The following is a 12825-nucleotide window of genomic DNA, read 5'->3' as shown; positions in this document are numbered from 1 at the left end:
CATACACGCCCAGAGAGGTAATACCGGTATACACATACACGCCCAGAGAGGTAATACCGGTATACACATACACGCCCAGAGAGGTAATACCGGTATACTGTACACATACACGCCCAGAGAGGTAATACCGGTTTACACATACACGCCCAGAGAGGTAATACCAGTATACACATACACGCCCAGAGAGGTAATACCGGTATACACATACACGCCCAGAGAGGTAATACCGGTATACACATACATGTCCAGAGAGGTAATACCGGTATACACATACACGCCCAGAGAGGTAATACCGGTATACACATACACACCCAGAGAGGTAATACCTGTATACACATACACGCCCAGAGAGGTAATACCAGTATACACAGACACACCCAGAGAGGTAATACCGGTATACACATACACGCCCAGAGAGGTAATACCAGTATACACACATACACGCCCAGAGAGGTAATACCAGTATACACATACACGCCCAGAGAGGTAATACCAGTATACAGACACATGTCCAGTATCACCTCTCATTTTTTCTTGGACAGAGCGTGCAAATACAAGACAGTCCGGTTCAACACTGGACACATGGCAACTCTAGGCCGTGCCCCTAACCCTAAAGAATATTGTCAGAAGAGAAAAAGAAGAGTCTACAATGGAGCACTAATCTGCACCCCCTCCCAGAAAACAGGATATTTAACATTTAAAAAAATCTCAATTTCTTAGTATGAAATATAAAAATCCGCATGAAATTCATCACAGCAGCGCCCCCACACCTCATTGCATAATAACAAGGTCGGTGTGAGGGTTGCGCAAAGCAAGACAAGAAACAGGTCTCCTTTGCAGCTGGTAGAGGTGCAAGCTCCCAAATATTGAATGTGGCTGCACAGCACTTATTTGCAGAGAGAGGTGACCTGCTAGGAGTGTTTGCTCTGGCCCCAAAGGAAATACTTTATAATTTAATTGAGCTGATAACACTTACCCTCTGCCCCCGGCTCTGATATCATACACACTGAGAACAGAGGGACCCGTGTGCGTCTCGGACAGCAGCACACACACAGAAATGATTCACATGCAGTGCCACAGTCTGCACCTCACAGAACAGGGGGTGTCTACACAATAACACAAGCAGCGGGGACAGTTGTGTCTCTTGTGCCATATTTAATCATATTTAGTACATCTTCCCTAATTAGATTGTTGAACAGGATTAGATCTCTTGTACAGGGCAGCCCTGGGGTGAGCATCCCCAGTCCTCAAGGGTCACCAACAGGTCAGGTTTTCAGGATATCCCTGCTTCAGCACAGGTGGCTCAATCAGTGGTTCAGTCAGCTGAGCCACTGATTGAACCACCTGTGCTGAAGCAGGGATATTCTGAAAACCTGTGGCCCTTGAGGACTGGAGTTAATTAATGAGACACTGAGTCGCAGACTGAACCACTGATTGAGCCACCTGTGCTGAAGCAGACATATCCTGAGAACCTGACCTATCGTTGGCACTTGAGGACTGGAGTTGCTCACCCCTGGGGTTCATGGTCACCTGAGGCCATGTAATGAGAATGCCGCAAAACTTGTTACACATGAGTTAGCAGCCTGGGGATTGCCCCATTTTGCAGCTGAGAGCTGATTCAGCGCATGAAAGCCTAGGGCGGTTTACATCAAAGTTCTAGTAGCCATATTGGTTCAGGAAAAGTGTAGATACTCTGTGGGTTATGATACCTTTTAGCGGATCAATGTAAGAGTTCTTCATAGATTAAATTATAGCGTACAGACCTTCCCAAACCTCACAGGTCTCTTCTTCACATGTACAGAGCTGTCCAAACCTCACAGGTCTCCTCTTCACATGTACAGAGTTTTCCAAACCTCACAGGTCTCTTCTTCATGTGTATCAGGTATAAGTGGACAATAAGAGCAGAAGGTCAGGAGCGCATTCAAACGACTGTATTTATATTTTTTTCCTTCCTTTTCACCAACACCAGCGTGTTCACTTGGTTTTATTTTATTTTAAACGGTATTTGCGCTCGAACCTGTTCATTGGACAATACGCACATTCTTTACATTATTACAGAGTGCATCGGCGGGTCCTTTTATCATTATTTCCCCGTGTTTATTAAGTACAGCCGGTTTTTGTACAGCTCAACCATATATTACATAGAGATAGCGCCCGGGTACCTCCTCAAACACCCTTATAACACTGCGCTTGGAGTCCAAAGAATCACATCGCGCTATAAGCGTGTTGTAAAGTACACGCATACCCCGCATTAGCGTACGCAATGGGACCGGAGCATGTATGTAAAGCGAAAATGTACTTAAAGTGAAGCACTACCTTTTTCCCACTTATCGATGCATGTACTGTACTGCAATCATCATATACGTGCATAACTGATATAAATAACGCATGTGTAACAGGCTCTATAGTCTCCCTGCTTGCGCACAGCTTCGGTACAGGTAGGGAGCCGGTATTGCTGTTCAGGACGTGCTGACAGGCGCATGCGTGAGCTGCCGTTTGCCTATTGGGCGATATGTCCTTACTCGCGAGTGTACTTAAAGTAAGTGTCCTTAAACCGGGGTATGCCTGTATTCATAAATACAAAAATCGGGAGCCGCGCGTGCATCGCGCTATAAGCGGATTCGCGTTGTAACGGGGTCGAGCTGTACTAACGCCTACCCCTTGTATTATCATAAAAGAGTCTACACAGCCCTCTGCCCTTGCTTTAAGACTCAGCTATGGCCCATAAGACAGATTAGCCGTGATTACCAAGCGCCGATGTTTGGTATCCCATCCTGATCCACAGCCAGCGACATCCTGCCACCCAGGAACCAGCTACGTTTTACCAATGCACCAAAACTTCCCAGCCCATCCTCCAAGGAGACGCTGCGGTGCAAAGCACCCCGTGTGAAGGTGAAGGGTGCACAGGGTGACATTTGGCTGCTGTGTTTACCCCTCGCTCCTCCTTATCAAACATCTCGTCTAATCGCTCTTATCTCATCAGCGCTGGAAGCTGAAAGGGAAATCTCTGGCGGAGGCCAAGGCAGGGGTTTCATTGGTGGAGAGTGGGAGGCGTGGGGCGCAGGAGGGGCGGTCTCGCCATTATAAGAGAGGGAACCGGCAGAGGCCCCAGATCTTTCCCCCGAACAGAGAGTTGGAAACATGAAGTGGGTGGTGTTCGTTTTTATTTGCCTCCAGTTGGCGGAGGGGCTGGTAAGGTGGGTACCTGATACAAGCGGGCCGGTTGCTTTTGCACTGACGTGCGGTAACTTTTATCAGGGAGAAAGCAGGAAACTGGGTTGAGTTAGTATGGCGGGAGTACATTTGCCACACTCAGTAGCACTCCTTTTCACATAAATAAATAGGGGTGTGCGGAGATAGGGGGTGAGCGGAGATAGGGGGTGAGCGGAGATAGGGGGTGAGCGGAGATAGGGGGTGAGCGGGAAAATTACATCCCGGGCAACGCCGGGTATATCAGCTATCAGCTATTATATATATATATGATGTGATGATATATATATATGATGTGGTGGGTTTGGGGGTTTGAACTTGCTGGGAATGTGTGAGTTAGTATGGCAGGAACCAGAGAGAGAGTATGTGCAGGAAGAGAGCTGGGGCAGACATCTCGGAGGCAACTTAGCTCCATATTTATCAAGTTGTGATACCTTTTACTGCACCTGGATGGATGCTGCTGCAGTGTATTTTGGAGACCACGTGAGTCTCCTCCTCAGATAGTTGTGGGGCATGGTTATTTGGGGTTATGGATCAGTCTCCCGGCTAAGAACTGCACCAGAGTTATCAAAGAAAAATAACCCCATTGCTTCCCGTGGGATTACTGTTCTTTGATAAATCTGGTGCTGTTTTTTTTACTTTGAGAAATAAACCCGCCAGACGACGGTGAGGGCCGCGTATTAATGCCTAAACCCCGGCAGAACCACTCGACCCGTCACCAGCCCGGGCACGGGGAGCGAAACTGGAGCAGAGATCTTCATGCATTAACCCAAAGCGAATGATGGAGGAAAATACCTCGTGGCGCCCAAATTACCCCAGTTCACAGACTACTTTAACCCTTTCACTGTCACTTGTTGTGAAGGGGTTAAACAGCCAGAACATTACATTTTGGCCTCACATGGCACAACTTTTTATTTATTTATTTCTCTCCCTTATCCTTCTTTTCCTCTCCCTCTGTGTCCCACTATCTCTGCATTCCTTCCCCCCTCTCTCTCTCCCTCCCCTCTCTCTCTCTTCCTCCTTCTCTCTCCATCCCCATCTCTCTCTTCCTCCTTCTCTCTCCATCCCCCTCTCTCTCTTCTTCAATCTCCATCCCTCTCTCTCATCCTCCTTCTCTCTCCATCCCCCTCTCTCTCTTCTTCAATCTCCATCCCTCTCTCTCATCCTCCTTCTCTCTCCATCCCCATCTCTCTCTTCCTCCTTCTCTCTCCATCCCCATCTCTCTCTTCCTCCTTCTCTCTCCATCCCTCTCTCTCTTCTTCAATCTCCTTCCCTTCCCTCTCTCTTCCTCCTTCTCTCTCCATCCCCCTCTCTCTCTCCTTCTCTCTCCATCCCCCTCTCCATCTCCTTCAATCTCCATCCCTCTCTCACTCTTCCTCCTTCTCTCGCCGTCCCACTCTCGCTCCCTCCTTCTCTCTCCATCCCTCTTTCTCTCTCCCTCCATCCCTCTCTCTCCCCCTCCTTCTCTCTCCGTCCCTTTCTCTCTCTCTTCCTCCTCTCTCCATCTTCCTCCTTCTCTCTCCGTCCCTCTCTCCCCATCCCGCTCTCTCTCCCTCATTCTCTTTATTACTCTCTCCCTCCATCAATCTATCTCTCTCTCCATCCCTCTCTCCCTCCTTCTTTCTCTCTCCCTCCTTCACTCTATCCGTCTCTCCCCCTCCATCCCTCTCTCTCTCTCTCCATCCCTCTCTCGGTCTCTTCCTCCTCTCTCCTTCCCTCTCTCTCCCTCTCCTTCTCTGTCCCTCTCTCTCTCCATACCCCCCCCTCTCTCTCTCTCTCTTCCTCCTTCTCTCCTTCTCTCTCTCTCTCCTTCCCGCTCTCTCTCCTTCCCTCCCTCTCTCCTTCCCTCTCTCCCTCTGTCTCAGGGTCCCTCTGAAGAAATATAAGTCTGCCCGGGACACCATGCGGGAGAAGGGGGTGCTGAAAGAATTCATGAAAACGCACAAGAGAGACCCAGCCATGAAATACAACTTCAACCACAAATCCGACTTTGCTGTGGCCTATGAACCCATGTATATGGATGTGAGTATCATGGAGACATATGTACATGTATGCAAGTATCATAGGAACATATGTAGATAGATGTGATTATTGTAAGAACATAGGTACATGGATGTGAGTATCATGTGAACACATGTACACGTATATGAGTATGATGTGTACACATACGTGTAAGTGAGTAGCAAGTGACCATGTGAGCGTGAGTGGAATATGAACACGTACATGTATGTGAGTATAATATGAAGCAGAGTGATTGAACAAATAGAAGGGTCTCTCTTATTTAGACATATTACTACGGGGAGATCAGCATCGGGACCCCACCCCAGAACTTTCTGGTTCTGTTTGACACCGGATCTTCCAACCTTTGGGTAGCATCAACCTACTGTCAAAGTCAGGCCTGCAGTGAGTATCATGCTGTGACATCAGAGGTGTGATATACTGCAGTGCGTATCATGCTGTGACATCAGAGGTGTGATATACTGCAGTGAGTATCATGCTGTGACATCAGAGGTGTGTTATACTGCAGTGAGTATCATGCTGTGACATCAGAGGTGTGTTATACTGCAGTGAGTATCATGCTGTGACATCAGAGGTGTGATATACTGCAGTGAGTATCATGCTGTGACATCAGAGGTGTGATATACTGCAGTGAGTATCATGCTGTGACATCAGAGGTGTGATATACTGCAGTGAGTATCATGCTGTGACGTCAGAGGTGTATTTATACTGCACTATAATGCTGTGACATCAGGTGTTATACTGCAGTGAATATCATGCTGTGACATCAGAGGTGTGATATACTGCAGTATCATGCTGTGACATCAGAGGTGTATTATACGTCACTGCGGGTGATACTGTCAGTAACATTTTGTGGGGCCTATTTAAGTGTGAGAATGGGCTTTTTGAGAGTCCTTTTTTTCCTGCAGCCAATCACAACCTGTTCAATCCCAGCCAGTCCTCCACCTACACATCCAACAGCCAGCAGTTCAGCATGTCATACGGCAGCGGCAGTGTCACCGGCGTCTTTGGCTATGACACCGTGACGGTGAGTGACCCGAAGTAACCCCCATGTCATATGACTTATTCCGGGACTTTAATATGCTGAGATGCCTCACACACCTCGGAGGTCTGGGGATGCTATCACCGTGGGATAATAAGAACCAGGTGCGCTCATATAGCGCCGACAGTGTACACAGCGCTGTACATGGGGTTCACATACACAGTGAGTCACTGCCCTGAAGAGCTTACAATCGAAAGATTGGTGCATGAGTCAAATTAAGCTGGTCTCAAATCCCACTTCAAAGATAATCTCCCATTAACACTAAAAGCATTTGATTATATGTGTGTGTGTGTGTGTGTGTGTGTGTGTGTGTGTGTGTGTGTGTGTGTGTGTGTGTGTGTTTAAATCATCTACTCTACAGTAAATGACCCCTAACCCCCCATGCAGGTGCAAGGACTCTCAATCACTAGCCAGGAGTTCGGTCTGACCTACACGGAGAGCGGCAGCAGCTTCTACTACTCCAAGTTTGATGGGATCTTTGGCATGGCCTATCCTGCCATGTCCGCAGGGGGCGCCACCACCGTCATGCAGGGCATGCTGCAGCAGAACCTGCTCAACAACCCAATCTTCAGCGTCTACATGGGCAGGTAAATCAGCTCCTGTCTGAGCCGTTCCCTCCCCCCACCCACGGGGAGCAGGACACGTTATTTGTATGAGGGTCCGAGGGGGAGGGAGGTGATGGAAATGTATAACTAGTCCGTCCTGGAGGTCACCAGATGGATATCAACAGAATCAATCAGGCCCTCCGTGTTTAGAAAGGAAGGGATGGAGGTGTGAGATAGAAAGGTGAGGGGGCTTTGAGAGAGGAAGGCGTGAGAGGGGGATAGGAGAGAGGTAAAAGCTAGGGGGTGAAAGAGAGACGAGATAAGGCGAGGAGAAAGACGGGGGCACGATAGAAAGTTTTTAAAACCCATCAAAAACAAGGTGCAAGTTTGAGGCATGTATTTAATGAACGGCTGCAGGATGAAGGCTGGAGGAACATGCAAGCAAGTCCTGCTACACTGAAATAGCAGTGGATGCATGGTACAGTCTCCCAGGAGAGGTGGTGTAATCTAATATTTTTGGTATACAAGTGTGATCTTAAATATGGGAAAATTCAGGCTTCACACCGGGGGGGGGGGGGGGCGGGGGGGAGGTGAGGAGAGATTGACAGAGTGTGGGGGGCAGGGTAAGCGGTTTTATCTGTTCCCTCAATGTCTGTGTTTCTCCGCTGTTTAGCCAGTCGGGAGAAATTATCTTCGGCGGGGTAGATAACAGCCTGTACTCCGGGCAGATCCAGTGGGCTCCCGTCACCCAGGAAGTCTACTGGCAGGTTGGAATCGATGCGTAAGTGACCTCGCCATCCCAGGCCTGCGCTCTTGTCCATGTGCGCTTGCGCTTTGCAACGCGTTGCAGAACCCTCTGGCAGTGAAAGGGTTAGCATTACGGACTCTGTGGGGCATCCCAGACAGCTCTCAATGGCAACATGGGGGGGTGCATTTTCCATCACGAGCAGAGCCGATCCCTGCACGTTTAGATGCCAATTCAAGCACCATGGCGAACGCTCTTCACACGTAGAGCTTGCCCACAAGGTGTTGATGCTTCAGAATGCTCCTCTTCCCATGTGCCGTCATACAGCTGCTAACCCACAGACGTTCGTGCAGCCACCTCTGGGGTGGTATCATGCTGCCATGAATCAGCTCGTTTTCGTTAAGGTTTTAAAACCAGATCTCGCCATTTCCTCATTGCAAAGTAATGGATTTACCGTCTGGGAGCGCACTATTTATTGTGTGATGTTTGCGCAGTGCGGAGGGCAGAGCTTGAACCTGTTGACATAGGCTCGTAATGCACTGGGTGGTAGTCTCCCAATGAATGAGTCACAACGATTTCCTGGATGTACTTATGAAACGGTGCCCCTTCCCACAATCACAATTGTCCACTGATGGGAGGATTGTGAGCCGCAAATGTGGTGACTGTAGGAACAGCAGCATTAAGGTCCCAGGGCTCCTCCTGACTCCAGTAATAAGGTCCCATCCTCAGGTTCTCCATCAACGGGCAAGCAACAGGATGGTGTAGCCAGGGCTGTCAGGCCATCGTAGACACGGGGACCTCTCCCCTTACTGTCCCCCAGCAGTATATGAGTACTCTGCTGCAGAATCTGGGAGCCCAGCAGGGCCAAAATGGAGAGGTGAGTCAACACTGGGCCGCATTTCTGAATTCATGTGGTCACCTCCGGGGTGGAATGGGATGGAACGTGCTATGGGATAATGGCTCTTTCTCTTCTCTGCTTAGTTCCTGGTGAATTGTAACAACGTGCAGAACCTGCCTCCCATCAGCTTCACCATCAATGGAGTCCAGTTTGCCATCCCTGCCTCCGGATACATCCTTCAGGTAAGGAGTTCTGGGTGTCTCTGATACACAGTATCCATGCTCTGTCACTCACACACAGACAGTACAACGCTGTTTACTGACACTAGCAAAGGAATATGGGACTATCTCCTAATAATACAAGGCTGTAAGATTTGGGAGGAAAAACAACAACAGAGTTATTAAAAAGACAAAAAACTAATTTGCTTTAAATATAAAAAAAAAATTCTTCATAAGGCTGTGTTTTGCCCTAAGGAAACTTTTCTAAGTGACCCCCTGCTCTATCAGTAAAACTCCACTGGTGCTGGGTGAGACTGTCTTCCAATGAGTGAAACTGCCTCTCAATGAGTGGGACTGTCTCTCAATGAGCGGGACTGTCTCTCAATGAGCGGGACTGTCTCTCAATGAGCGGGACTGTCTCTCAATGAGCGGGACTGTCTCTCAATGAGCGGGACTGTCTCTCAATGAGCGGGACTGTCTCTCAATGAGCGGGACTCTCTCAATGAGCGGGACTGTCTCTCAATGAGCGGGACTGTCTCTCAATGAGCGGGACTGTCTCTCAATGAGCGGGACTGTCTCTCAATGAGCGGGACTGTCTCTCAATGAGTGAAACTGCCTCTCAATGAGTGGGACTGTCTCCCAATGAGTGGGACTGTCTCTCAATGAGTGGGACTGTCTCTCAATGAGTGTGACTGCCTCTCAATGAGTGGGACTGCCTCTCAATGAGTGGGACTGTCTCCCAATGAGTGGGACTGTCTCCCAATGAGTGGGACTGTCTCTCAATGAGTGGGACTGTCTCTCAATGAGTGGGACTGTCTCTCAATGAGTGGGACTGTCTCAATGAGTGGGACTGCCTCTCAATGAGTGGGACTGACTTCCAATGAGTGGGACTGTCTCCCAATGACTGGGACTGTCTCCCAATGAGTGGGACTGTCTCCCAATGAGTGGGACTGCCTCCCAATGAGTGGGACTGACTCTCAATGAGTGGGACTGTCTCCCAATGAGTGGGACTGTACACCAGTAAGTGACACAACCTTCCAGTTAGTGACACTGCCCTCCAATGGGTGACGCTGCCTTCTAATCAGAGACATTGCCCACCAATGATTGAGACTGCCGCTCAATGAGTGACACTGCCCTACAATGGGTGACACTGCCTTTTAATGAGTAACACTGCATTCTGAGTGACACTGTCCTCCAAGAAGTGACTCTGCCTCCTAGAAAGTGACACTGCCCTTCTGCTGAGTGCGACAGTCTCCAGTCTGATACAAGTCGTCTCTCTGTTTACTTTCAGAATAACGGTTACTGCTCGGTTGGGGTTGAGGCCACGTACCTCCCGTCCCAGAACGGACAGCCCCTCTGGATTCTGGGAGACGTCTTCCTCCGGCAGTATTACTCTGTCTATGACATGACCAACAACAGGGTGGGCTTCGCTCAGGCAGCATAAAGACCCCCAGAGCGGTCAGTCCACAGGGGAACGTCTTTCAGTGTTCCTGCCTTGGAAGATAACAAGATGATCCATGCACGTGCAGCAGTGAGAGGGTTTAATAAAGCTTCTTATCGCAATAAATCAGTGAATATGAAAACCCCAATAAAGGTTTTTACAAGTAGAGCACATTTTCATGCTGGAAGTTTCATTTTATAAGTGTTACATTATGTGTGTGCATGCTTATAATTATTCGTGTGTGTGTGTGCATGCTTATAATTATTCGTGTGTGCATGCTTATAATTATTCGTGTGTGCATGCTTATAATTATTTCGTGTGTGCATGCTTATAATTATTCGTGTGTTTGTGTGTGTGTGCATACTTATAATTATTTGTGTGTGTGTGTGCATGCTTATAATTATTCGTGTGTTTGTGTGTGTGCATGCTTATAATTATTTGTGTGTGTGTGTGTGTGTGTGTGTGCATGCTTATAAATATTCGTGTGTGTATGCTTATAATTATTCGTGTGTATGCTTATAATTATTCGTGTGTGCATGCTTATAATTATTCGTGTGTATGCTTATAATTATTCGTGTGTGCATGCTTATAATTATTCGTGTGTGTGTGTGATTAGAAGGTCAAATGCACTCAAAAACTCCATTCATTCCAGAGGTACAAGGTTTAGCTGGATTGCTAATGTAAAAATAGAGAAAAAAAAGAACTGCTCCAATATAAGAAAAATTATTTCACGTGATCAACGGTCACCAGTGTGAGCTTTGTCTTTGTCTGTCTGTCTGTCTGTCTGTCTGTCTGTCTCTCTCTCTCTCTATATATATAGCGTGTGTTTTTATATACAATATAGGGACGATACAAGCGCACCAGAGCTAAGTATCAAAATGAATGCATTAAAAACAATATTGTACTGTAACACCAACAACTTACAATTCAGTAAGTGATAGTGAGAACATAAACATGACATCACGCGACCCCAGAGCGTCATTTGACGCATGTGGAAGGTAGGAGAGGGGGCGCGAGACCGGGGGAGGCGCAGCTTAAAAAGTTTGCGCTCCCCTGGCTTAACCGAATCCCCGGAGCGTCCCCGATCCGCTCCAGTCACTAACACGTAGCGTGATGAATCAACACCTTGATAAAGTCCTACCGGACGAAACGCGTAGGTGCGTTTTTTCACCTTCCACTGTGGGCTACATTCAATAAATTCATTGATATTTGGAGTTGCCCTGGAATCTTCTATTTTTTCATCCTGGATCCTGGCTGGGCTCCTGCTTCTACTTACATCTAATACCCAGAATACATCTCTTTATCCTTCTTTGAGTTGTCTGAAGTTTCGGAATTATCTGCGCACATTCCTACGTGAGCACGGGCAGAATAGGGCGGTAAAAAAACTTTCCTCCTGAGGCAAGGTGGAAGGCTCCCGTGAAACATTGTCTTTCTTCTTCCAAATACGCGCCAACCCATCTTCCTCCTCCTACTGATTTGATGCGAGAGGTTTCCATGCATTCCAAGGCTGACATTGTTTTCGACCTCTTATAGCTCTATATAATTTACTTTGATATTTGTAGAGTTCACATCTTTGTTCAACATCACTATGGTCTTATTGAAATGAATATGGAGGCCCACCATCTTGCTTCAGTGAGTTGCTGGATATATATATATATATATATACACACATACATCGTATATACACACACATATCAACCACAGTCTAGGACATTTGGTCGCGGCTGTTTCGCCGTGATCAAATCTCCACCGGCATTTTGTTGCAGGTGACCTCGCCGCAGGGATCCTCCACCACAGGCCACTATCCCGCTTAGGTAAATTGCTAAATTTAGCCCTTGCCCTTAAATCCCCTAATCTTAACCCCGAATACTAACGCTAACCCCTACCCTAATTACCTTAACCTCTTACTCTCACCGCTAAAACCCCCAAAGTTAACCCGCTACCTTAAAACCGGCGGCGAAGGGTCCCTCTACGACCAAATGCCAGTGTGGGCTTGGTCGCACCCTTCAACCCTTCCTCCCCAACACCCCTCCCCCACAGCACCCGTCCCCCTCCCTCTTCAGCACCCCTCCCCCTCCCCAGGACCCCTCACCCTCCCAGCACCCCTCACCCTTCCTCCCCAACACCCCTCCCCCCCAGCACCCGTCCCCCTCCCACTTCAGCACCCCTCCCCAGGACCCCTCACCCTCCCTCCCAGCACCCCTCACCCTCCCTCCCCAGCACCCCTCACGCTCCCTCCCCAGCACCCCTCACCCTCCTTCCCCAGCACCCCTGACCCTTCCAGCGCCGCTCCCCCCCAGCACCCTTAGTTCCAGACCCCCATGTTTGTTATAATAAAAAGCTGTTAATAGCAGATTGTGAAAAAAAAGGTTTTGCAATATCATAATATAATATTAGATTATAATTATTCCAATAATTCCGAATGACCCAAGAATACTGACACCAGGATTCATGTAATGGCATTTTTGCCCTTATCAAAAATGGCCGACGCTGGATCCCCCGGCCTCCCGTCACCCTCCCGTCACCCTCCGCGGCTCTGGACTCCATCTCCCATGGTCCTCCGCGTCTCCCCGGCTCCCCCTGGCGGACAGTGCGCGCTCGGTGCTGACAGGAGCCAGTGACAGGGGGCGGGAGCAGCGGCCCCGGGAGCAGCGGCACACAGAGCGGGGGGTCCCGGGGGGCACACACAGCGGCCCGAGAAGCCGGACATAGAAACCGGGAGCAGGAGCCAGCAGGAAGCGGACACACCGAGCCGGTAACCTGACCG

At 48.7% G+C, this 12825-nt stretch overlaps 2 protein-coding genes across 2 annotated transcripts in view; both read left to right on the top strand.

The window, feature by feature from the left end:
- The first annotated feature begins 3078 nt into the window (after positions 1 to 3078).
- LOC142502529 (gastricsin-like) lies at positions 3079 to 10226 on the top strand. Its single transcript, XM_075613635.1, has 9 exons — positions 3079 to 3197; positions 5076 to 5232; positions 5496 to 5613; positions 6138 to 6256; positions 6659 to 6858; positions 7490 to 7597; positions 8291 to 8438; positions 8543 to 8641; positions 9909 to 10226. Exons 1-9 carry the CDS (start codon positions 3142 to 3144, stop codon positions 10059 to 10061), a joined length of 1158 nt encoding a protein of 385 aa, XP_075469750.1. The 5' UTR covers positions 3079 to 3141; the 3' UTR covers positions 10062 to 10226.
- Positions 10227 to 11171: 945 nt separating this feature from the next.
- Positions 11172 to 12825, top strand: part of TFEB (transcription factor EB) — a 16267-nt gene continuing 14613 nt past the window's right edge. Inside the window, exons 1-2 of the mRNA XM_075615380.1 lie at positions 11172 to 11215; positions 11621 to 11690. Coding sequence (XP_075471495.1) covers positions 11172 to 11215; positions 11621 to 11690 — 114 coding nt within the window. The remainder of the gene's footprint in view (positions 11216 to 11620; positions 11691 to 12825) is intronic.

The sequence above is a fragment of the Ascaphus truei genome, chromosome 9, assembly GCF_040206685.1.
Source record: "Ascaphus truei isolate aAscTru1 chromosome 9, aAscTru1.hap1, whole genome shotgun sequence".
Classification (NCBI taxonomy): Eukaryota; Metazoa; Chordata; class Amphibia; order Anura; family Ascaphidae; genus Ascaphus; species Ascaphus truei.
The sequence above is the reverse complement of the archived record's forward strand: the minus strand, read 5'-3'. Positions and strand labels throughout refer to the sequence as shown.

What these genes read in the sequence shown, in the direction of transcription:
- LOC142502529 (XM_075613635.1), top strand. Translation starts at nt 3,142, where the DNA reads ATGAAGTGGGTGGTGTTCGTTTTTATTTGCCTCCAGTTGGCGGAGGGG. An exon ending in ATGAACCCATGTATATGGAT is followed by an intron (nt 5,233 to 5,495) that starts GTGAGTATCATG and finishes TCTCTTATTTAG; the next exon opens with ACATATTACTACGGGGAGAT. An exon ending in TTGGCTATGACACCGTGACG is followed by an intron (nt 6,257 to 6,658) that starts GTGAGTGACCCG and finishes CCCCCCATGCAG; the next exon opens with GTGCAAGGACTCTCAATCAC.